At 35.8% G+C, this 22,568-nt stretch overlaps 1 protein-coding gene across 1 annotated transcript in view; it reads right to left on the reverse strand.

The window, feature by feature from the left end:
* LOC106879044 (multiple PDZ domain protein) overlaps window positions 1-22,568 on the reverse strand; it is an 862,020-nt gene that overhangs the window by 176,350 nt on the left and 663,102 nt on the right. Inside the window, exon 24 of the mRNA XM_089340722.1 lies at window positions 10,682-10,751. Within this exon, the coding sequence (XP_089196848.1) occupies window positions 10,682-10,751 (70 nt within the window). The remainder of the gene's footprint in view (window positions 1-10,681; window positions 10,752-22,568) is intronic.

The following is a 22,568-nucleotide window of genomic DNA, read 5'->3' on the forward strand; positions in this document are numbered from 1 at the left end:
TGTATATATGAGGAGTTTCATTTCTTTATTATATATACAGGAAGGTGTCAGCAGGGAATACCTTACCCCTGTCTCTCCCACTCTCACATCCTCATGGGTATTCCATTTACCTCCCACTCATTCTAGTCTTCCGTCTTTCCTCTCATAAGTGTTTAAAGCACACACACACACACGAACACAGTGGTTTCCTTTTTGCTCCTTTCTATCAATTTCTATATACAGAAGTGTTAGAATGTTTCAAGTGAACTTGATAGACGGAAACTGTGTGGAAGCCCATTATATATATATATATATATATATATATATATATATATATATATATATGTATGTGTGTTTGTTTGCATCTGTGTTTGTCCACCACCCACTGCTTGATGGCTAGTGTTGGTTTGAGTACACCCCTACCCCATAACTTAGCAGTTCAGCAAAGGAAACTGCTATAATTAGAATATGTACTAGTCTTCAAAACACTAAATAAATACTGGAGGTGATCTGTTTGACTAAAACCCCTTCAAGGTGGTGCTCCAGTATGACCAAGTCCAATGACTGAAACAAGTAAAAGATAAAAGCTACTTATATAAATACATAAATCATAAAGGGTTCAAATTCTGGCCAGCAGGTTTGGGGGAAGGGGTGAGTCAATTACATCAACCCTAGTGTTCAACTGGTACTTATTTTATTGACCCCGAAAGAATGAAAAACAAAGTTGACCCATGCAGTATTTGAACTCAGAACATAAAGTTGGGGAAAAAAACCTGCAGAGTATTTTGTCTGGCACAGTAGCAATTCTGCCAGCTCACTGTCTTAATATATATATGCATCTATGCTTGTGTATGTATGTATGTATGTATGTATGTATGTACGTATGTATGTATGTACGTACGTATGTATGCATGTATGTACGTACGTATGTATGTATATACGTATGTATGTATGTATGTATGTATGTATGTACATATGTACGTGTGTAGATATAAATGCATACAAGTATTATAAAGTATTGGGAAGCTGTTGTGTGAATGTACTGACAGGATGTAGGTTATAGAAAATGTGTGTCACCATGGATGTGTAGGTGGTGAATGAGTGAGGTGGCAGGAGTCTGATCAGGCAGCTGTTATATGGCATGGTTGTGCTGTTAAGAAGTTTGCTGCACAACCACAAGGTTTTGAGTTCAGTCTCACTGTGCAGCACCTTGGGTAAGTGTCTTCTATTATAACCCGGTGTCAATTAATGCTGTGTGAGTGGATGTAGCTGATGGAAACTGGGAGGCAGTTTACAGCATACGTGCATGTGTTAGTGTGTGAGTGCATGCGTACGTGTGTGTGTGTGTGTCTCACTGCTTGATAGCTGGTGTTTGCTTTTATCCCTGTAACATTGAGATGTGGCAAAAAAAGAGACTGAGAATAACAAGACTTGAAAAGTAAATCCTAGCGTTGGTTTGATGACTAAAGCCTCAAGGTGATGCCACTGCATGGCTGCAGTCCAATGACTTAAACAATTACACATAGATACATATATACGTATATATATACATATTCTTTTTCTTTCATTTTTTTTTACTTGTTTCAGTCATTTGACTGCAGCCATGCTGGAGCACTGCCTTTAGTCAAACAAATCGACCCCAGGACTTATTCTTTGTAAGCCTAGTACTTATTCTATCGGTGTCTATTGCCAAACTGCTAAGTTACAGGGATGTAAACACACCAACATCAGTTGTCAAGTAATAGTGAGGAGATAAACACAGACACAAATACACACATACATACCATTATATACATTGCAGTCTCGAAAGAAATGAAGCTAGCATCATCAGCTGGATGTGTAATGTCAGTGTGCACACACGACAGAGTGTAAGCACCCTGAGAGAAATGTTAGACGTAAGAAGCATTGGATGTGGCATGCAAGAGAGATGTTTGCACTGGTATGGTTATGTACTATGGATGGATGAGGAGAGATGTGTGAAGAAGTGCCACTCCCAAACAGTGGAAGGAATCCGGGGTAGAGGTAGACCCAGGAAGACATAGGATGAGGTGGTGAAGCATGACCTTCGAACGTTGGGCCTCACAGGGGCAATGCTGAAAGACTGAGACCTCTAAAGATATGTTGTAACTGTGAAGACCCAGCAAATAAAGTGAGCTCATGGCTGTGTCCTACACCAGTTTTGCATAACCAGCCCCAGCCCATTCAAAAGTATGTTGGATCGTAGGGAGACCTGCTGTGCTTGAAGAGACCTATTGAGTCAAGTACATCAGCATCAGCAATGTCAAAATCAAATGGAAATTGTAGTTGTGATACCCGTGCCAGTGGCACATAAAAAAGCACTATCTGAACGTGGCTGATGCCAGTGCCACCTTGACTGGCTTCCATGCTAGTGGCACGTAAAAAGCACCAACCAATTGTGGCTGTTGCCAGCATCCTCTGGCCCCTGCACCAGTGACATGTAAAAAGCACCCACTACACTCACGGAGTGGTTGGCGTTAGGAAGGGCATCCAGCTGTAGAAACTCTGCCAAATCAGACTGGAGCCTGGTGCAGCCTCCTGGCTTCCCAGAACCCAGTTGAACTGTCCAACCCATGCTAGCATGGAAAACAGATGTTAAACGATGATGATGATGGAGATGGGCTTCTTTCAGTTTCCGTCTACCAAATCCACTCAAAAGGCTTTGATTGGCCTGAGGCTATAGTAAAAGACACTTGCCCAAGGTGTCACACAGAACCATGTGGTTGGAAAGCAAGCTTCTTACTACACAGCCACTCCTAGGGGATGCCTGCTTCCTAGGGCTAAATAGCAGTAGTATTATTCCCTTCATGGGACTCACATTATTTGACAGCATACAACTACTTTACCACATCACTACTGCATAAATCTCTCTGAGAGATTTAGAAATGTATTATTTCTATTTTTGAAATCAGTGAATGCGTTTCACTAGAATTATTATATGTTTACGAGAGCTTGACAGGCATCTCCAACTAGCAGGTCATTGCTACTCCTGGCTGATGACGAGCAAAGACTCAGAAATATGTCTCTGGATGCAGGCTTAGCTTAGTGGAGGTGCTTGTCTCCCCCTTGTAAACATAAGGACACAGGAAATGTGTCAAGGCCAACAGGAAGCAGTGCTGCTTCCTAGGGTTAAATAGCAGTAGTATTATTCCCTTCATGGGACTGTCACATTAAGTTGACAGCATACAACTACTTTATCGCATCACTACTGCATAAATCTCTCTGAGAAATTTAGAAATGTATTATTTATATATATATATATATATATATATATATATATATATATATACACACATACATACATATATACATGTGTGTATATATTATATATACGTACATACAGACATATACATATATACATACATGTATATATAAATATATACACATATACATACATACACATATATATATATATATATACATATATATACATACACACACATATACACATGCATGCACATACATATATATACATATACCCATGCACAAACACATATACATATACACGCATATATATAAATACGTGCTTACATACACACCAATTCATAAATTCAAACATGGACTTGTGTGTGAATCCTTCATGAATAAACAAAATTCTATGCTTCATGTAACATCTGCCGAATTCAGACTGATATTCCACCCACTACGCACATCTGCGTTGACAGGTATTTACCATAACTTACATCCTGCCAGTCCATCCCCATCCCAGGCATGCCCCCAGCTTTCCCAATTCTTTACCTCTAAATAAAGAGACTGAGGTTGCTACCCTTTAATATATTCTCACTCTGGGGAATTCATTATCTTTCCTGTTAAATCTGTTACTGAATTTGTGCAAACAAAACCAAAGTAATTCCAATCCCACAAAACCAGCCGATACCATATAGTTACAAATATTCTTTGACTCTTTAACTGGTTTCACTGTTTGGTGCTGGGTTTTTGTACATCTTGCATCTGCTTGATTCCACTCCCATTCCATTAACGTAGCTAACCCAAAGCGACTGTGGAAGACACTTGCCTAAATTGCAGCACAGCATGATCAAATGTTGAAACATATGGTTACAGAGCCAATTTCTTAATTATTATGCAACTGCTGTGTTAACATACATTTTCATATATATTAATTTGACGAGTATTTTATACTTTTTTTTCTGTACTTAAATATACTGGCACTCCATTGCTTATGACAATAAGGGTTCCAGTTGATCTGATCACCAAAAACAGTCTGCTTGTGAAATTAATGCGCAAGTGTTGAACAATTCACAGACATGCGTACCGACAAGGTTGGCCCTTTGAAATACAGGTACTACTCATTTTTGCTAGCTGAGTGAATTGGCAAAATAGAAATAATCATCAGTAATGTATGGTGTAATCATCAATTAAAGATGTGATCTTCTCCATTCTGGTTCTTGTCACATGCTCCAAATTTCTTGAAATACATCTAAGTGATATCTGGATTTATTTGTCAAGCACGAATAATTACTTTGGATATTAATTCTCCTTGAATTTATCAATATCTGACTGTTTAATTTAAACAAGTTTGTTTAACACTGAGTGCTTTCTAGATATCTGCCTGGATTTATTAATTCCTTTTATTTATTATTACTATTATTATTATTATTATTATTATTATTATTATTATTGTGTGTGTGTGTGTATATATACATATATATATATATATAGACACACACACACACACACACATACATACATACATACACATATATCTTTTATCTTTTTTATTGTTTCATCATCATCATCGTTTAACGTCCTCTTTCCATGCTAGCATAGGTTGGATGGTTTGACTGTGGACTGGTGAGCCAGAGGCTGCACCAGGCTCAATCTGATCTGACAAAATTTCTACAGCTGGATGCCCTTCCTAATGCCAACCACTCCGAGAGTGTAGTGGATGCTTTTACGTGCCACCGGCATGAGGGCTAGTCAGGCGGTTCTGGCAACGACCGGTCTCAAAAGGTGTCTTTTACATGCTACCTGCACAGGAGCCAATCCAGCGGCACTGGCAACGACCACGCTCGAATGTTGTTTTTCATGTGCCACTGGCAACTCTAGGGTTTCAATCAAATGAATCACTTCCAGTCCTTATTTTTCTAAGCCTGGTACTAATTTCATTAATCTCTTATGCTGAACCATCAAATCAAAACATATTGTGAAGAGGTGGTGGGAGACAAAAGACAGACGTACACACAGATATATACAAACATCCACACACGATGGGCTTCTTTCAGTTTCTATCTACCAAATCCATTCACAAGACTTTGGTTAGCCAGAACTAGAAGACACTTTGTTATGGTACCATGCTGTGGGGCTGAACCCGAGATCATGTGGTTGGGAAGTAAACTTCTTACCACAAAGCCATGCTTGTTCCTAAATATATATGGGTATAACTACTAAAGAGAGAATCTGTACATGATCAGTTGATCTGCTAGTAATAGCAGTCAAATCTCTCTCAGATCACACCTCTATCATCTTAAATAAAGGCAATGTAGTCCCAAACAAATAAAAAGACAAGATGGAAAAAGCTGTACACTATTATACAATGAACTATTGAGTTATGTTTCTTTATACCAAAAATTAATGTTTCTGTTTGATAAAGAGAGAACAATTAAATAAATACTGGAATGAAATAAATACCAGGAATCCAGGAATTGATGTGATTAGCTAAAAAGACCTTAAAACTGGTGCCCCAGTATGGCTGCACTGATGATCAGTAAAAGAATAATCACTGCTATTTCATTATTATCCTGGATTGCCATTTCTTTCTTATCAGTCCTTTTGGCATGATTAAGAATAGAGAAAATGTACATCCAATAATTATATTTGTGGATTATTCTAAATGAATTATCCATACCCATGCCAGCATGGAAAGCGGACGTTAAGCGATGATGATGATGATGATAATTATTCATAAATATAATTTCTTTTGGAAACCATGGACAATGATCATACGAGTGGAAGTTTTGAAGGAAATCTGGTTGTTTTTCCATTGGATATTATAAATATGGTAATGAAATGAATGAATCCAGACAAAATTGTGGCACTGATACTGTATTAGAGATGACATCATAATTAAATATCTATGAAAGAGATTACCCTTTACGATCTTCCATTTCTGTTCCCTCATATACCTGTGTTGCATCTTGAGGGCATGCTCTCACCATCTCTTCTGCTCATTCCAGCTGGGGAAGCCATGTATTTTCTGTTTGTGTCTCTCTATCATTTTTAATTTCTCAATGCATAACTCGAAGCCTTCTGCCTCAGAACTACATCCCCACTCAGTTGAGGTATCTTGTCCTGTGAGTTACTTGGTGCGCATGCTAGTGCCTGGTCCACAAAAAATGCGCCCGGTACATTCTGTGAAGTGCTTGGTATTAAGATAGGTATCTAGCCACAGAAGCTGTGCCAAAGTAGACACTGGAACTCAGCACAGTCCTGTGGTTCACTGGCTCCTGTCAAACCATCTAACCCATGCCAGCATAGAAAACAGAAGTTAAACAATCATGATGATAAAAATTTGTTTGAGAATGGTATCACAGCAAATAGCCAGAGTCATTGGTTAAACTTTTTTATGGTATTTGGTCTGACTCTCTGTGCTCTGAGTTCAAATACTACTGAGGTCAACTTTGCCTCTTATTCTTTCAAGGTTGATAAAACACAGCACCAAACCAAAATGGTGGATTACCAAAACTGTTGTACTGGATGTTTGTGACATCTGTTCTGGTCTTTTGTGTTTTGACAGCTAGGCCTGGGTTGAGAGTGGGTCCAAGCTTTATTGTCTTTACCTTTTCCCTGGACATCATTGGTGGCATGAAGAAAGAGAGGCTAGCATGCATGAGGAATTGCTAGTCTTCCACAGAATAATCTTGCCTAGACTGTGCCTGGGAGAGGAACTTCCCAGGGGTAGACTCCCAAGGTCAGCCATGATCCAACGAGATTCCAGCCAGATTTACATGAATTCATATTGTTTTTCTTACCCCAATCCTATTCTTTAATTTTGAAATGCAAGATGACAATGAAATGAAATGCAGGGTAATAATGAAAACAAAAATGATAAATAAATGCGATGAAACCCTCTCCATACAAATAACACACACACATTTGCTGGAATGATATATTAAAGTCTGACATTCAGTTTCAGTATGATAATGCTGAAAACTGTGAAGTTAAGTCTGATAGCAAGGTGAAGTAAGAGAAAAAAAAACACTAAGAGGATAAACATGATATTTGGAATAAGAAGTAAAAGTTATGACACATATTCATAGAGAATTATGCGATAAGAGAGGAATAAAAGGATAAGGCTTGGAGATAAATCCAAACGGGAAAGGTTGGAAACTGTCATAGAGAGAGAGAGAGAGAGAGATTCATTTATATTCCTTTTGATGTTGTCTCTATTTTCTACCTACATTTGATGATAACGATGCTCATACTCCATGGACATGACAAATATATAGATATTTCAGATCTTTACTGAACAAAATGAGTAAGTGAAACTTCACATGGCAGCTTGACATGCAATAAATAACAAAATATTCTCCTTGTTCCACACATCTATGCGTATATTCATACACACATACATACAAAACAGGTGGAAGAAAAATGGTACTCAAATACTGGAGATAGAGTAATATGCTTTTATTAAAACTGACAAAATCTTCACTAACTGTTACTCGGGTTTTCATATTACTGTTTGTCAGATAAATGTGATCATATATACACACACATGCACGCACATACTGTGCCTGTCTTTGTGTTTGTCCCCCACTGCCACTTGACAACCAACGTTGGTTCCTTTACATTTCCATAACTTAACAGTTTGGTAAAAGAGAATAAGTACCAGGCTTAACCCTGCCCCACCAAAAAACAAAATACTGTTCAACTAAACCCTTCAAGATGGTGCTCCAACATGCCTGTAGTCCAATGACAGAAATAAGTAAAAGATAAAAGATGGATGGATGTGTGTTCTTTTTCTGTTTTCAACTTACAATTAAATTTTAACCACCTGCTTGGTAGCAAGGTTGTGAAGGAAAGCACCTTTTGTTCATCATTCTTTAAACCTCAAGAAGGCCTTGCAGATTTTTTATTACCCCAGATATCATGATATCATCAATGTTCTGCATCATGAGGACCAAAGAATTGAGGTGTCTCATGTTGCAAGACAGTGCGTGAGAAAGAATCGTGATGTCATAGGAGAGAAATGTGTCCGCATGGATGACGGCTCACTTGCATTTAACGAGGCTGCAAGAAGAGAGGCTTGGAGACACCACTGTGAAAGGTTGCTAAATGAAGAGAATGAATGGAAGAAAGAGAGTTTGCTGAATGCTGACCCAACAGAGGGACCAGCTATCCGAATTGACAGTACCTTGGTAGATAAAGCAATTAAGGGTATGAAGACAGGGAAAGCCCCTAGCCCACCAGGAATCACAACAGAGATGCTTAAAATATCTGGTGGTTTCAGCTATAGTCTAGTCACCTACATAGTCAACCAGATGATACATGAAGGAGTCATACCCAATGACTGGTGTAGCAGCACCATAGTTAACTGTCACAAAGGTAAAGGTGACGCATTAGATACAAACAATTACAGAGGTATCAAGTTGTTGGATGAGGTAATGGAAGTCACGGAGAGGGTCATAGCTACTACTTAGGGAGCAGGTCAGTTTAGATGGGATGCAGTTTGGGTTCGTGCCAGGGAAAAGCACCACTGATGCTATATTTCTGGTGAGACAGCTGCAAGAGAAATACCTAGCCAAAGATAAACCTCTGTACCTGTCTTTCGTTGACATGAAGAAAGCTTTTGACAGGGTCCCCTGATCCCTTATCTGGTGGTCAATGAGGAAACTAGGGATAGATGAATGGTTAGAGAGAGAGCTGTACAAGCCATGTACAGGGATGCTGTCAGTAAGATGAGGGTTGGCGACTAGTACAGTGAACAATTCCGGGTAAGAGTCCACCAAGGATCAGTCCTCAGCCCCCTATTATTCATCATAGTCCTCCAGGCAATAACAGAGGAATTCAAGGCAGGATGCCCCTGGGAGCTCCTCTATGCTGACGACCTTGCTCTAATTGCTGAGTCATTATCAGAACTAGAGGAGAAGTTTCAGGCATGGAAGCGAGGATTAGAATCAAAGGGCCTTAGAGTCAACCTAGCAAAAACCAAAGTCTTAATAAGTAGGAAGGCAGACAAACCACAAATCCCTTCAGGTAGATGGCCCTGCTTGATCTGTAGAAAAGGTGTAGGTAGAAACTCCATAAGATGTACCCAGTGTAAGCTATGGACACATAAGAGGTGCAGCAATATCAAAGGAAGGCTAACTGGGAAGAAAGTTTTTGTGTGTGGCAAATGCTTAGAAGCAATAAGCACTGAAAACGTGCAGAGAACAGCTTCCATCACATTCCAAGGGGAAAAACTACAAGTGGGTGACAGCTTCCATTACCTAGGTGACCAAGTCAGTAGCGGGGATGGATGCTCTGAAAGTGTAGCTGCTAGAATAAGGATAACCTGGGCAAAGTTCAGAGAGCTCCTACCTCTGCTGGTGACAAAGGGCCTCTCGCACAGAGTAAAAGGTAGACCGTATGACGCATGTGTGCAAACAGCTATGCTACATGGCAGTGAAACATGGACCATGACTGCTGAGGACATGCGTAAGCTTGCAAGGAATGAAGCCAGTATGTTCTACTGGATGTGTAATGTCAGTGTGCATACACGACAGAGTGTAAGCACCCTGAGAGAAAAGTTAGACTTAAGAAGCATCAGATGTGGTGTGCAAGAGAGATGACTGCACTGGTATGGTCATGTGTTGCGAATGGATGAGGACAGTTGTGTGAAAAAGTGTCACATTCTAGCAGTTGAGGGAACCTGCGGAAGAGGTAGTCCCAGGAAGACCTGGGATGAGGTGATGAAGCACAACCTTTGAACATTGGGCCTCACCGAGGAAATGACAAGTGACCGAGACTTTTGGAGATATGCTCTGCTTGAGAAGACCTGGCAAGACAAGTGAGACCATACCTGTGGCCTATGCCAGTGCTGTATAACTAGCCCATTTAAGAGTACCCTTCAATGATTGGACAATAAACTATGCTTGGGAAGACCTGTTGAGGCAAGTGAAATCACTGTCATGACCAATGACAGTACTGCATGATATAATTTGTCTACAAATTTTAAAAAGACAAATTCAAAAAACAAACAAAAAATAACAAAAACTAGGCTATTACGAAAAAAAAAGAATTTGATCCTTGTTTTGGATAAATGGTTCTCAAACCCTCTTGGTTCATACTTTAAACATTTAACTACATCTATCCCATATGTATTATAAAACAAAATCACATAAGCAGTTTGTTAAGCAATTTTTTTCATGATCTAATAATTCGATTAAGAATATCTGTCCTTGATTCTACTCTTTTGTTAGCAGATTTTTTTTTAAAAAAGGTCCTTGTTTACAACTTGGTGTCCTCCAGGTTGTAAACAACACTATAGTAAATGGATGGCTACAACTTTATTGATTCAGTATACTGAAAAACAAAACCTAATACCAACAATATATATATATATATATATATATATATATATATATGCATACACACACACACACACACACACACACATAAATATGTACATGAGTGTGTGTGTGTGTGTGTGTGTTAGATGCGTGTAGTGAAGGAAGATACTTACTTAACGTATAACCGTATTCATCCTCTTGTTCTTCCTCTTCATCAAACACTCCATCATCTAGTTTAGAATCCTGTGTTAAATGATATGTGTAAGTCAAGATTAAATGATAACAGATATATATAGACACACACACATACACAAATAGAAACCTATATATATATATATATATATATATATATACACACACACATTAAATTTACAGATAAGAGAAGAAAGTACGCAATACTTTAAGCAGTGTTCATATATTTTCTTCATTATAAAAAACTGAACACTTCTTAGTGTTGTTACTTGAGATTTGCTCCAGTGATTACAGACACACACATGTGTGTATGTATTTACATAATTAACATATATGAATAAGTGTACAACAGAAAACCTGAATGAATTATTATTACATAGAAATGTATGTATGCAAGCATGTACATATGAATGTCTGTGTGTGTATTATGTATAGATATGTATGTATACTATTCTTTTATGAAGGAAATCAAAGCTAATAAACTATAGATAATACTATGTACATAGAATATTGGGTTAAAAGAATCCTTGAATGAAGAAAAATTGTCTACATGCTATTTTTCATAGCTTTATATGCTTTAAGTTCGTCCATAAAAAATATTTTACTTCGGTGCTCCAGCATGGCCGCAGTCAAATGACTGAAACAAGTAAAAGAGTAAAAGAGTATACCTTTTGAAGTTTATAAAGACACACACACACACACACGTACACAAAGGTATATGTTATGTGTAATTAATGATATGCCAACAAAAGCACAAACATGCAAATTAAGTTATCTACTATGATGGTAGCCTAATTTTTGACTGCTTTATATATATATCATATATATATAGCAATTAGAAAATGGAGGAGAATATGCGGTACCCATCGAGTTGCAGACAGTGTATTCTGTTGAATTAACCCCACTTTTACCCGCATCCACTTATTACACTTGGTATAGCACCAGTGTAACAATAATTGGGTACCCTCCAAACAGTATATTGGATAGATACTATCCCTTAGTGGGTTGAATCCTCAACCCCTAACTCTCTTGCATTATATATCATATATATATATATATATATATATATATATATATATATAAGCTGAAAATTCTATGCAATTGATTAGGAAAGAGATTGGTTATATCCTCTCTGAGGAGTAGTCAACAATCTGTGAAATGGTTCATTAGGAGACTAACCCAGTTCTTTTTTGTCTGCATATCAAAAACATAGAATGAATGTGTTTGCATTCTTATAGTCCCCTTTCAGTTGGGTTTTCTAACACACACACACACATATATGATCTTGTGAATATGAAAGAGTGAGTAAGCTTGCTGGTTGATGTCTATACTTTGTGATGATAACAGTAACAACAATAATAATAATAATGATATTGATGTACATGTCATATCATACAAATTTCTTTTATGGATTTCAATGAAATGAGTAGCAGTAATATACAAGTACAATTATATTTCCATCTGTTTACAAGAAAGGTTTTTGTGTTTGAAATATATATGAAATTATTATGATCCTTTGGTTGACAACTGATGAGGATTTAGCAAGATTCTATGCATGTATTTACTATTTATTCTATTTATTTTTATTTCTACATAATTTTTGAACACACACACACACACACAGATAGATAGATAAGTGTGTGTGTCTGTGTTTGTGTTCACATGTTTGTCTATGCCATTTAACTTAGTGGTTCAGCAAAAAGGGTTTGGTAAAATAAGTGGTAGTTTAAAAAAAAGTACTGAGCCAGATATAACTGATTAAACTGTTGAAGATAGTGATCCAGCTTAGCCACATTCAAATCACTCATACCAGTAAAAAGAAAATACCAAAAAATTATAAACCACCAAAATTAATTACTCAGAGGCATCCTCTGCATGAAAAAAAAAAGCAATAGTTAAGTTAATGTTAAAATGTTTAATGTAGCAAACATTTAAAAATTTAATTAGAAATGATGATTTGATGAGGAAAAGACAAGTCACAAGTGCACAATTCTGTGAGTAGCTGGAACAATGTATAAAACTGGTTTCTTATATGAAAATACAACAACTTCAAAAATACAAGCCTCGTTAATGTTACATGGCAGCAAGTAATTAAGAAGGCATTACCAAAGAAAATTGTCTTCAGCTGGGAATCAAAACTAATTTGCAGATGCAGTTTACCTAAAGAATGTTTGTCTTTTGCTTGACATTATATTGCTTGTTGCTACGATGTAATCTTTACAAATGGTTTTGTTAAATTTTCCAGGATTGGAATGAATTAGCTATAAATAAATCTTGAAACTTATATATTTATTTGTGAGGAGGACGAAGGGAAAAATGACAATTTTGTAAGATGACAACAACAAAACTAATTTTATGGTGATGGAACAACAAACAATGTTATAAAATATTTTCCAGGGAAAAAGTTAAGAAAAGCTTTTTTTATTGTTCATGATTTAACCTTTTTGTTACCATATTTCTGTTGAAATACATGGCCTTTGTTTCAATTTTGAAAATAATGAAGAATTTAATAAAATAACATTGTCATGTTAAGCTAGGATTAGAGAGAGAGAAGAAAGGAAAAGAAAGAAAAGAAATTGGGGGTGGGTGGTAAAGCAAAAGAAGATGGAGAAGGAGGGGCTGATGCGTCACATACCCCAGAACAAATGGTGTGCTCAGCCATGCCTTGCGATAATGATTGTGATGGCATTGCCACACAGAATAGCTAGCAACACTTGCTGCAGTAGCCACTCCAGCTTGTGAGACTCATTTCTCTGACAGAGTACTGTAATCCCTATTTTGTGGCAGAAATCAGTGCTACAGGGTTCCAGAACACCTGCCATCTCAATGGTGACTGGCACAAACTAATAGTTGTAGGTTAGGCCCTTGTACTTATTGATTTTTCTTCCCTCTGCATTACAAGTGACAACATCTGGGTTTGCAGCTGATGCAGCAAGCTAGAATTTAGAACATGAATTAACATGAAAATTTGATAGAAGGTCTTACTTTAAATCACTTTAAAGCAAAGTTTGCATCACAAAATCAGGAGGGAGTCTCGAGTGTGTTACAGAACACAGATTAATTGGGTCATACAATGTTTAACCCTTTAGTTACTATGTTTCTGTTGAAATTCACTGTTACAATAAACTTTGGAAAAAAGAAAAACAGAAAAAAAGAATTCAATAAAATATCTTTGTTATTATCAAGCTGGTGTTTGGAACATAAATTGGTTTCAGATTTGGCACCAAGCCAGAAATTTGGGGGGAGGGGGAAAGTCAATTACATTGATATTTCCAGGGCACAACTGGTACTTATTTTACTGACCCCGAAAGGATGAGGTAAAGTCAACCTTGGTGGAACATAAATTAACATAGAATTTTGATGGAAGGTTTTATTTTTGATAACTTTAAAAAAGGTAGTTTGTATCATAGATGTAGGGGCACTCTCATGCCAGTTGGTACAAAGGGGTTAATTATCATTACCATCATTCTAACATCCATTTTTCCATGCTTGCATGGGCTGGGCAAAGCTTATTAAAACAAAATTTTTTTATGTTCTTCCTCTAGTCAGCTTTCACTTGTTTCCAAGTAAGGTAATATTTTCCTGTCGTCAAACATGTTTTCACAGAATATTGGAAATGAATGACACTGCTTGTATGACAGTGACACTCATTTACAACTATCATGCAAAGTCAAGATGAGATACAATCATACATATATATACATCTCTCTCTCTCTCTCTCTCTCTAGCCAAGTGAGATTGTAGTTGTGGCCGATGCCATGTAAAAAGCACCCTTCAAATGTTGGGTGATATGCTGTACTTGAAAAGACCTGTCAAGCCAAGTGAACTCATAGTCGTGGCTGATGCCAGTGCCATCTGACTGGCACCTGTGCTGGTGGCATGTAAAAAGCACCATTTGAGCACTGGGCCTCACAGAAGCAGTGACAAGTGACCGAGACCTTTGGTGATATACCATGCTTGAGAAGACCTGTCAACGTGAGATTGTAGTCATGACTGATGCCAGTGTCATGTCAATGGCACCCATGGTACTGGTAAGTGAACAAGCAGCTACTACATGCTTGGAGTGATTGGTATTAAGAAGGGCATCCAGCCATAGAAACCATGCCAAATCAGCTCCCCTTCTTACCAGTTTTCAGTTAAATTGTCCAACCTATGCCAGCATGGAAAACAGATTTTAAATAATGATGATGATGACATATAGCTCAAATTTATAGAAAACAAAAGATGAAGACAGGTGAGGGAGTAACAAGCAGGTGTATTAGTCTGATGCTCGGGAAGAATGGAAAAGTCTTTGATGTTTCGAATCTTTGCTCTTCAACAGAAAGGGTTGAGGGGGAAAAAATGGAGAGAGATTTCCTGTTTAAGAGTGATATAAATTAAAACCTTCTTCTATCAAAATTTTAAGTCAATTTATATTCCAAATACCTGTTTCATAATGACAAAGTTATTTTACTAAATTCTTTAATATTTTCAAAGTTAATTGAAACAAAAGTGTGTATCTCAATAGAAATATGGTAGTCAAAGGATTAATAAAAAAAAAGAAAAGGAACTACTGAGAAAAGCAAGAAGTAAATCTTTTGTCTCAGTGTATTCTAACAAGAATTATAAGAAGTAGAAAGAAAGAATTTTGGTTAAAGACGTGAAATTAGTGCTTAATCTTGTATTTATAAATTAGTATCAAATTCATAAAATTAGCAACAAAAATAGATGGAAATGAAATTACAAACAAAGTTAAATGTAATTTAAAATATTCATTGGAAAATGAATACTAATGAAGCTGCTAGCCATTCTATAAATTATTTTGTTCTTCCGTCAAGTTATTTGTACAGCACAGATTGCAATATAGCAGTTCCGTGAGTCATAAATAAATACAATACTCTCGTTCATGATTCTCAGGTTTCAATTACTTTTCTGTTTCTTTTGCTTTTATCTAATTTTATTTCACTTATTTCAATGGGGATTTTAAGAGAAGGATAATTTTGGTGTTTGTCAATATTAGGTTATGACTTAAACAGAAAAAAAAGGACCAATGAAATCATTAAATTAATAGAAAATATGTTCTAAAAGGATATGAATTAGAAGAGTCATTAAAGCATTAGACAGAATGCTTCAAGTTATTTGTGCTGGCTCCCTGCACTCTGAGTGTAAATCCTACTTAGGTCAACTGGTGCCTTTCATCCTTTGGAGGTTGATAAATAAAATATGAGTTGAGTACTGAGGTTAATTCTTCTCTCTCTCTTTCTGGAAGAAATCAGTCATAGACAGACCTGATTAAGGATGAACTCCACCTCCGCTAGATTTATAAATGCTGTTAGGGTAACCATGTATCTCCTCTACAGCGACACCTGTTCCTGTCCCTCTTTCATACTTCAGCCTCTCAACACATGGCATAAAACCACCTCCCTCAATACTGTACCCATACTCTGCTGAAGGTCTTGCCCTGCAAGTTAACTGGTGGCCTCATTAATGCTGGTGCCATGAAAAAATCACCCAGTGCACTCTATAAAAAGACTGGAAGGGCATCTGGCCATAGATACCTTGCCAAAGCAGAGATCAGAAACGAACATTGCTCTGAGGGTAGTTGGATGCTGTTGAACATCCAACCTATGCCAGCAGGGAACCATGTGTTAAAAAATGTCCTATGAGACCATCAGAAATTGAAGGCACAAGAGAGGGTAATAGTATTTTTACACTAACTTTAAAATGTGAACATTGGTGGCACTGTTTTATTTCATATTCTTAGTGAGTTTAGATATTTCAGATTGCTTGAGCTTACTGGTTGAATGGACAATTGTTCATATCTTCTTACAAACTCTGAGCTATAAGCCAACTACATCACCGAGCTGCATCATAATGCTACATAACCACATTGTGACCCAAGGAAAAGAACCCTTGATGTTTGCTTTCCTCTTTTGCTTCAAGGACAAATCAACTTGGTGGAAGGGAAAAGCCATTTCACTAAGAACTATTCTCAAAAGAGCTCAAGACTGACAGATAGCAAAGAACTTTTTTACAAGCTTTTCTGTTAATTTTTACATTTTCAAATTTTTATTAGTTAGCTCAAGTCTATGTCTTATATTTTGTGGCTGGAACCCACTGTATGTCATCTTTGACCAAAAAACTTCTACCTTAGCCTCAGACGGATGCCTTATGAGTGAAATTTGGTAGGTGGGAACTGTAAGGAAGCCTGTGATATGTGTGTGTGTGCACATACATGCATATGCCATTTTTGTACATCTCACAGTGTCACCATCTGAGCAAAAATCAAAGCAATACTTGTTGACATCTCCTTCAAACAATATGTCCCATAGCTTGGGGTGTTGTGAGTTCTGACATGTCAAGAATACTAGAATAAAAATAATCTATTTGGAAAAAATAACTATATGAATAAATAAAAATCAAAAAATAAGGTTTAGCATCAGGAAAAGCATTTGGTTGTAGAAAATTACTTCATTAAGCCTCATTTAACTCATATAATAATGCCAGCATGGAACAAGGATGTTAAAAGATGATGTTTATATATATATATATATGTGTGTGTGTTTGTGTGTGTGTGTGAAACAAGCTTTCACATAGTTACCAGCTCCCAAATTCACTCACAAGGAATTGGATAATCCAAGGTTATGGTACAACCAAAACCATATGGTACCCTCACCCCCCACATATCATTATGCTACTAAGTTAACCATGATCTCACCTCCAGCGAGTGGATACCTACCCACCCCAACCTACTGAAGTTATAAAATATAATCTTAATTTATATCTTTACCAAATCTTTCATACAATAGAAGATGTTAAGCTAAAGTAGTTAGAAAGAAGTTGAATATAAATCTAAAGTAAATAGTGTGAGAAACTCTCTCTCTCTCTCTCTCTCTCTCTCTCTCTGTATGCACTCAGTAAGTTATCATTGTAAATTTTAATTCTGCTAAAAGCAACTTGACATTTTAACCCTTTTAGAATTAATTTAACAAACACAACATAGAGAAATAACCTATATATATATATTATATATTATATATATATAACATGTACAGATACATATATATATATATATATATATTAATAATATTGGTAGTTAATTTATAATATATTGTTATATATATATATATATATATATATATATATATATATATATACATACATACACACACATACATATATACCTATATAATATATATAATATATATATATATATGTTATACAATGGAAATTGAGGAATTACACATATTCACAATGGAAAATTAGGAATTATGGAAATGTATATTCTGTGTGTTTATGTGTGTGTATATGTCTATGTGTTATTTTGCCTGAATTTCCATTGTGCCGACATGGTGCTGCTAAGACAATCCAATGTAATGACTAAGTAGTAGTAATAATAATAATAATAATAATAATAATAATAATAATAATAATAATAATAATAATAATTTTCAATCTGAAGCAAATGGGTCACACTGAAATAAATGCTTCATATTAGTAAACCAGAAGATATATTTATAAAAGGAAAGAAAGCAGAATACAGAATACTCAAAACATTAAAAAAAGAAAAAAAATAATAAAGGAGACAGAGGAAAGAAGATAGTAGATGAAGCAAAAGAGCCAAGGAAAGATGAAGAAAAGAAGAGAAAAAGGAAGCAAAGAGTTTGCAAAAGGTCAAAAAAAGATAGTATTCAGAGAACACATGACAAAATATATATTGCCAGACTTCTTTTTTCCTTTTCTGAAATAAAATTGAAAGATACATTTGAAATTTCTTCCATTATGTGAAGTTATTTCTTCTTCAATTATAGAATAAGGGATAAAAAAAAAAAAATAAAAAAAATACCAGCAATTCTTGTAAGTTACTTTTAGATATTTTCTTTTTTTTTCTTGCAATTTATGGCAGAAAAGATTAGATGCTTATTTGTGGATAATATCTGTGGATACATAAAGCAATTATAAACCAATTTCATCTTGAGACTTTCTAACAGAATTTCTGCAGCAATTGAAGAATTTAGAACAAATATTATTAAGTTAGACTAATTAAAATTATTGCACAGTTCTAGAAATTAGACTATCCAAAACACAATAAGAGAAATTTCATTGGTTGGTTCTGTTCTTTCCTTAGAATCAGGTGAATCAGATCAACATGACTTAAAAAAAAAAACCCACCCAAGAAACAACCTTAATTTTAAATTCTGTTTCTTAGTTTTTACATGTCTATAATACAGAAAAGAGCTGGAGATAGCTGAGTTAATAAAGAAGTTTAGTCCTAATTCAAAAAAACCTGAGTCAATAGGATGTTACAATTGTTTAATCTCAGATGAGCCCAAGCAGACAAATAAGTCAATAGGGTGTTGCAGTCTTGTCCTCAGTGAGCCCTAACTGAGCAGACAAATAACTGTAATTCAAGATTCTAATATAAAGTTTCTAATTCAATACTGTGATAATCATAATTCACTTGTTTAAAATATGTAGCACAGGTAGCATAATTATAATTCATTACTGAGGTAAAATTTAATTCCTGGCTATTCAAAATAGATATCCCAGGTATTTTTATTTCATTCTTCATATTTTTGTTTCAGTCACTGGACTGTGGCCTTGCTGAGGTGCTATTTTGAAAGGTTTAGTCAAACAAATTTACTCTAGTATTTTATTTTTTCAAACTTGATACTTACTCCTTCCTTTTTTTGCTGAACTGTTAAGTTACAAGAGTGTAAACAAACCAACAATGGTTTTTAAGTGGTGGTGGACAAACTCAAAGGTACACACACATATATACACTAAATAAAACTTTGTTTTCGTCTACCAAATACACTCACAAGGCTTTGGTCAGCCTAGGGCTATAATAGAAGACTCTTGCCCAAGGTACCATGTAGGACTGAACCTGGAACCATTTAGTTTGGAAGCAAACTTCTTACTATACAAGAAGCTGTTATGGAGTTAACAGGTGGTTTATTGGCTTGTGGTGCTAAGTTCACTTTCTGCTATGAATTAAGGTACTAGTGATAAGCTAGTGATAATCATTCAATGTTAGAGGAAAGGTGGGGATGAACATTAACAAAAACATAAGGCTGAAAGAATTAGGGGCCTGGTGATACCAAAACTATTAGCTTTTGATAGTTTACAAGTACCAAATTGGAAGTTTCACTCCAAACTTGAAGAAGAAAATAACCCACTTCATCATATTCTTCCTTAAAATTTCTATAGATGTTTCAGTTATAGGATCAGGTAGCCAGGGGTTATATGGAAATGAAAAGTGGTAAAAATGTTTATTTCCTGATGTGACAGATCTTGTGAGGTATGCTTGACCTCTATTCCTGAATTGCTTCAAACCTCTTTGCCAAAGAAATCATTATCAAGTACTATATGAAAAAGGCTAACTTCGAAGATCTTATGTAGAAATCGCTTGAAGAATATCAGAATGTATTGATAATTTCAAAAATGTCATGTGAAAGCAGATAAGAGGATTAATTCTCTTTTGAAATTCTTAATCCTTCTGGCAAAGGATTCTCTTTTGATCCAATAGATTTTCTAAACTAGTGTATTACAAGGAATTTAAAAACTTTTTTAAGATGGTATTTATGCAGAGGTATGTAAATAAAGGTTTTCCAACAGGTGTATGCTTTTATAAGTACATACACACACACACACACACACACACATAAATAAATAAATAATATATATATATATATATATATATATATATATATATATATATATATACACACACACACACATACATATATATATGTGAGTGTGTGTGTGTGATGCAAATATATATACATGAGTAAGCACATAAAAGCAAAACAAAATGGTAAAAAATAATATTTGAATCCCAAAGGCAGAGTAATGTGCTTTTATTAAAGCCGAAAAATTTTCACAAGATGTCTTTCAGCTTTAATAAAAGTACCTGTCTATCTATCTACATATCAATCTATCTATCTATATATATATATATATGTATATAGACACACATTGCATACATATATATGATGCAGATATTGTAATGACTGAAGTGAAAAGTTACTGATAAATTCTATAGAATCACCATTCAAAACTATGGTGCACAAAACTGTTGTAAAGTAGGGCTTCCAAAGATGTTTCAGGGCCTACCTTCTCCTTGGCTGTGAATATTGACACCACTATTCCTAGTATACATCATAACCATATCAAGAGAAATAGACCAGACAGCAATATTATTTAAATAACACAAGATACCTTAAAGATGGGTTAATAAAGAAAACTCTCTCCTTATGGAATAGATTCACATATAATGCCACATGATCTAGCTATGGCCATGTCTCTATAACATCTCAGTGACAGGGACAAACCTTATTGCCTATCTCTATGGTTTGCCTTGGCCCTAGGATAGGGATATGGAGTTCTGCAAAAGGCAAATGATCCACTGGCACTCCATCAGTTATGACAATGAGGGTTCAAGTTGATTCAATTAACAGAACAGCCTGCTTGTGAAATTAATGTGCAAGTGGCTGAACACTCCACAGACAAGCACACCGTTATTGTAGTTCTCAGGGATATATAGTATGATACAGCTGGCCCTTTGAAATATGGATACTACTAATTTTTGCCACCTGAGTGGACTTGAGCAAGTGAAACAAAGTTTCTTGCCCAAGGATACAATGAGCTACCAGGTATCAATCTTATCGTTACAAGCTAACCACTAAGCCACACTGATAACAGCTGGCAAAAAGTTCAGTTCTCCAGTCTAAGTTCCTACAATTGTAGCTTTGGGTTGACTCAAGCCTGTTGAGCAAAAAAGACTATATTGGAAAATGTGCAGAAACCCATTACATTGATTCATCATATGGTTTAACACAACCATCTGGCTCTGAGATGTCTCCAGTAGAATCCATTATTTGGTAAACATTTGATCCAAGTCTTTGGATTGAAGAATTTTAAATCTCCTTCCTTTTACCCTACAAAAAGTCAAAGATCCTGCCCTTTCCCCACTTTCACTAACCATTCTCCCAAATCTTCCAGTTTTTCCCTGGGTTAGTGGTGGCATTCACTTTCTGAAGCACTTGTTCTAGAACATTAACCTTTACATTGCTTAGAGGAAGAAGGGAAGCAGAATTTATCATTGGTGACAGATATAACGTTTTAGTGGTGTTGCTGGGTAAATAATCTATTTATTCAGCATCTCTTGTAAACATTTCATCACTCTCCGACAAACGGTTCCGCCCGAAATATTAGACTCTTCGTTGTCCTCACAGTAAATTAATTTCTTTCATTTTGTGAACTGTTTGTACTTAGTATTTGCTGTCAATAGTTTTCTCAGATTTAACCATTCACTTCTAAAGCAACAACAGTCTACTGTAATAAATGTTTGTAATGTCGATCAATTCAATATGACAAGCATCACAGAACAAAAACTAAGCTCATAGCATGACAAGTCCATTCTAATTTGCATTTACATTTGAAGCTAATTCACTTCACTTGGGTAACTCATGTTTATGCTTTGAGGAAGTAAAAAAATGGACATCACAGTGTTGTTTATTTCCTTCATCTCTTGATAAATATCTGTTCATATGCCTAAAGTAAACAAACCAACCATTTATATTGGAATTGTTTTAAACCCTTTGGGTTCCAATCCATCTGAGAATCTAAGACCACTTTGGATTCTGTGATGTAAAACATCTCATTTTAAATAAATGTGGGTCTTATATAAGATTATTATAATCATTTTATGTCTTTTATCTTTTACGTGCTTCAGTCATTAGACTGTGGCCATACTGGGGCATCACTTAGAGGAATTTTTAGCTGAATGGATCAACCTCAGTACTTTTTTTAATCCAGGTACTTATTGTCAGTCTCTTTTGACAAACTGCTAAGTTAAGGGGGACATAAACACACCAATACCAGTTG

Source organism: Octopus bimaculoides, chromosome 23 (assembly GCF_046866305.1).
Source record: "Octopus bimaculoides isolate indiv1 chromosome 23, ASM4686630v1, whole genome shotgun sequence".
NCBI lineage: Eukaryota > Metazoa > Mollusca > Cephalopoda > Octopoda > Octopodidae > Octopus > Octopus bimaculoides.